The sequence below is a fragment of the Colletotrichum orchidophilum genome, assembly GCF_001831195.1.
Source record: "Colletotrichum orchidophilum strain IMI 309357 chromosome Unknown Scaffold_218.1, whole genome shotgun sequence".
Lineage (NCBI taxonomy): Eukaryota > Fungi > Ascomycota > Sordariomycetes > Glomerellales > Glomerellaceae > Colletotrichum > Colletotrichum orchidophilum.
This window is the reverse complement of record NW_019173174.1, coordinates 26,050-28,612: the sequence shown is the minus strand read 5'-3', so window position 1 is coordinate 28,612 and position 2,563 is coordinate 26,050. Positions and strand designations below refer to the sequence as shown.

The following is a 2,563-nucleotide window of genomic DNA, read 5'->3' as shown; positions in this document are numbered from 1 at the left end:
TTTTGGGCATGACGTTTCGACGATGGGAGGTTCAGCAAAAAGTTTGGATAATTCCTACACACTCGGGAGTCACGGCTTGTTGACAGCCCAGGCTTGATTTCCAATGCGAAAACACAAATAGTCCCGTCTGTTGATCATCATGCCGTGCACATCCGGTAGCACTTTGTATCGAAGCAAATTCTATTCAGCCAAGCCAACTGTATTATACACAAAGCGGCACAGAGTTTGCGACCTTGCGGTACACAGTGGTAATGATGCTGGTCTAGGGTAACTGGTGAGTGGATCTATAAGTCGTCAATAAGAAAGAAACAGGACCGATTCGCATGCCAATTCCGAGAATAAGGCGAACGAACGTATCGTTCATTGATAATACATTAAGGAGGTGCCGGCATCCCAGGACCTCTGACCCACCAGCCGGGCGGAAGCTGGAGGGCCCCAGATTTCGGCTCATTTGCTCCGCCGTTTGCCGATCTGCCATCCCCATGATCTGAGCACCTTGACAACCTTTGGCGTTACCGCGGCGGTCAGAGGCACTCTGAGGAAAATGAAACTTTTATGGATTGCATATGCCAAAGCCAACTGAGTTCCCAAGCCTATGACAAAGTAAGTTCGTGGGCGTCTCAACCCTCTGCCTTGAGAGCCTCGTGCTTCTTTTTTGCTTCAACTTACTGGCTTCCGCTTTATTAGCGCGCTGCGCTTCCTCGACTCCCCAGGTTGCCATCTCAACAGCCTCGCTGATGTCGTCGTTTCCCAGCTGCTCAGATTCGGCCTTGCTGAGTGCAGCTCTGTATTCGTTCCACCAATTCTTAACCGAATCAGGGATCACTTTTTTAACGTGGGACACTACCCAGTGCTCCAGCTGGCCTACGGCGAATGTGTCAATACTGACTCACTACACTTAGACGCATATATCGCTCACCAATTCGGTCCGTTCCAACGATCCGCACAAGCAGAAAACAAAACGGGAAATCAAGTACGCTCAAGGCGAGATACACGCCAACGGCGGACCAACCATACTCTCGCGAAAGCTTCTTCAGCCTTTGGCTAAGCGAAAGCGACTCCTTGGCAGTCCCGTTTGCCGAATTGCTTTGCCTAGAGGAGAACCGGAATGTCCGGCGTGATGAATGAAATATCGTATCGAGCCGAGACGTGAACCAACTTGAGCCCTGGCTTTGCGACCATCGGAATTGGGATTGTGGCGCACCAGGTCGTTGATTCAATGCTCGAGAGGGCGCAGTCTTGAGAGTTCTCGTTGATGCACTGAACTGCTTCCTCCATAGTGCTTCTGTTACGTTTTGCCTCGCTGCCGGTATCGCACGGTGAGGCATAGTTGCCAATTGGAATGCCGGTCGCATCATCTTGATGGATGACAGGGTCACACCAGCAGTCCCTAGATACGCGTTGTTGGTTCTCGTGACGTGTTATGGTATGCCCCGACTCGAGTCAAGGTCGGAAGGGTCGGTCGTGGGTGACGGGATGCGATATAGATGCGCAGCGCGCGGCAAGCTCGCTTGCAGACGGAAATTCTGTTGGGAGCTTGGGGTCCGAATCGCCGTAAAGTCCGCGTGGATGACGACAAAAAAGTGTGTCTTGTTTCCGATGCGCCGGTCTCCAATGTGCCGTGGCCGCCGAAGCTTCGTCAGTGAGCGTACACGATCAACCCAGAAGCTTGCAGAAAGGCTCGGTCGGATTGATCAATGCGGATGCTGCTTTGGTAGCGTACGCGCGCGGTGAAAGTCACGTTGGATTTCGCGTCTCTGACCCAGAATGTAGAAAAAATTCCTGACAAGAAATGGAGCTCTTCCGACGAACTGCCCAGCTGTGTCGTGGGTACCCGGTAGAGGCGGCACCTGCGTGCGGAACATGCCGTTAGCGGTGTGGCTGGTGTGTGGTGGCGTCCAAATCACGTGGGAATACTCGGAAAAGGGAGGCACCGGTATCCGACTTCATCTCATCACCCGGAAGTCGGCCCGGGTCAGTCTCAGATACACACGCGCCTGCGACAAGCCACAAACCTTACTCTCACTACGCATGCGCGGTGTCTTAGGAGCCCTCCGATAGCTTCACCGCCGTCGCCAATTGTCTCGCACTGATTAGTCCGTCCTCCAACAACGAGCAGAGACTTTGAGTGGTCTAGAACCATCAAGTTCGACTCATCACTCATTTAAAGTTGAGAGTCCGCAATCTGCGGAATGTGTTAGCCTCAGCGCATCGCTGCGATATTCTCCCATTCGCTCGCATAAAATTTACGAGGGCCGTCTCAACCTAAAATCGTACTAGGTGATTTGTTAGATTGCTCAAAGGTTTGAGAACTGATGCGATACGTCAAGGGGTAAGGCTCGCCTACGAATACACTACTTTCTCTCAGGATCTCTCCTTTGCCCCACGATCTCCTCTAGGTCGAGGGTTATATGGAATTTCCAGGGTATCGAGCAGGGGCTCCCACTTTGGAAGCTACCTAGTAGCTCAAGCTCCGTGGCACCTCGGGGTATCGATAGGTCGGCTGCGCCATCCTCCGTTCAAAGCTTCCTAAAAGTCCTCGGTATTTCTCTGGCAGCACTTG

The 2,563-nt window shown here is 52.5% G+C and overlaps 1 protein-coding gene across 1 annotated transcript; it reads right to left on the bottom strand.

Moving 5' to 3' along the window:
• Nucleotides 1–447: 447 nt before the first annotated feature.
• On the bottom strand, nt 448–1,328 carry CORC01_13852 (peptide alpha-N-acetyltransferase Nat2; the record flags this gene model as incomplete). Its single annotated transcript, XM_022625468.1, has 3 exons — nt 448–593; nt 670–864; nt 920–1,328. The coding sequence occupies 3 exons, from the start codon at nt 1,326–1,328 to the stop codon at nt 448–450; spliced, it is 750 nt and encodes a 249-aa protein (XP_022468024.1).
• Nucleotides 1,329–2,563: the final 1,235 nt, after the last annotated feature.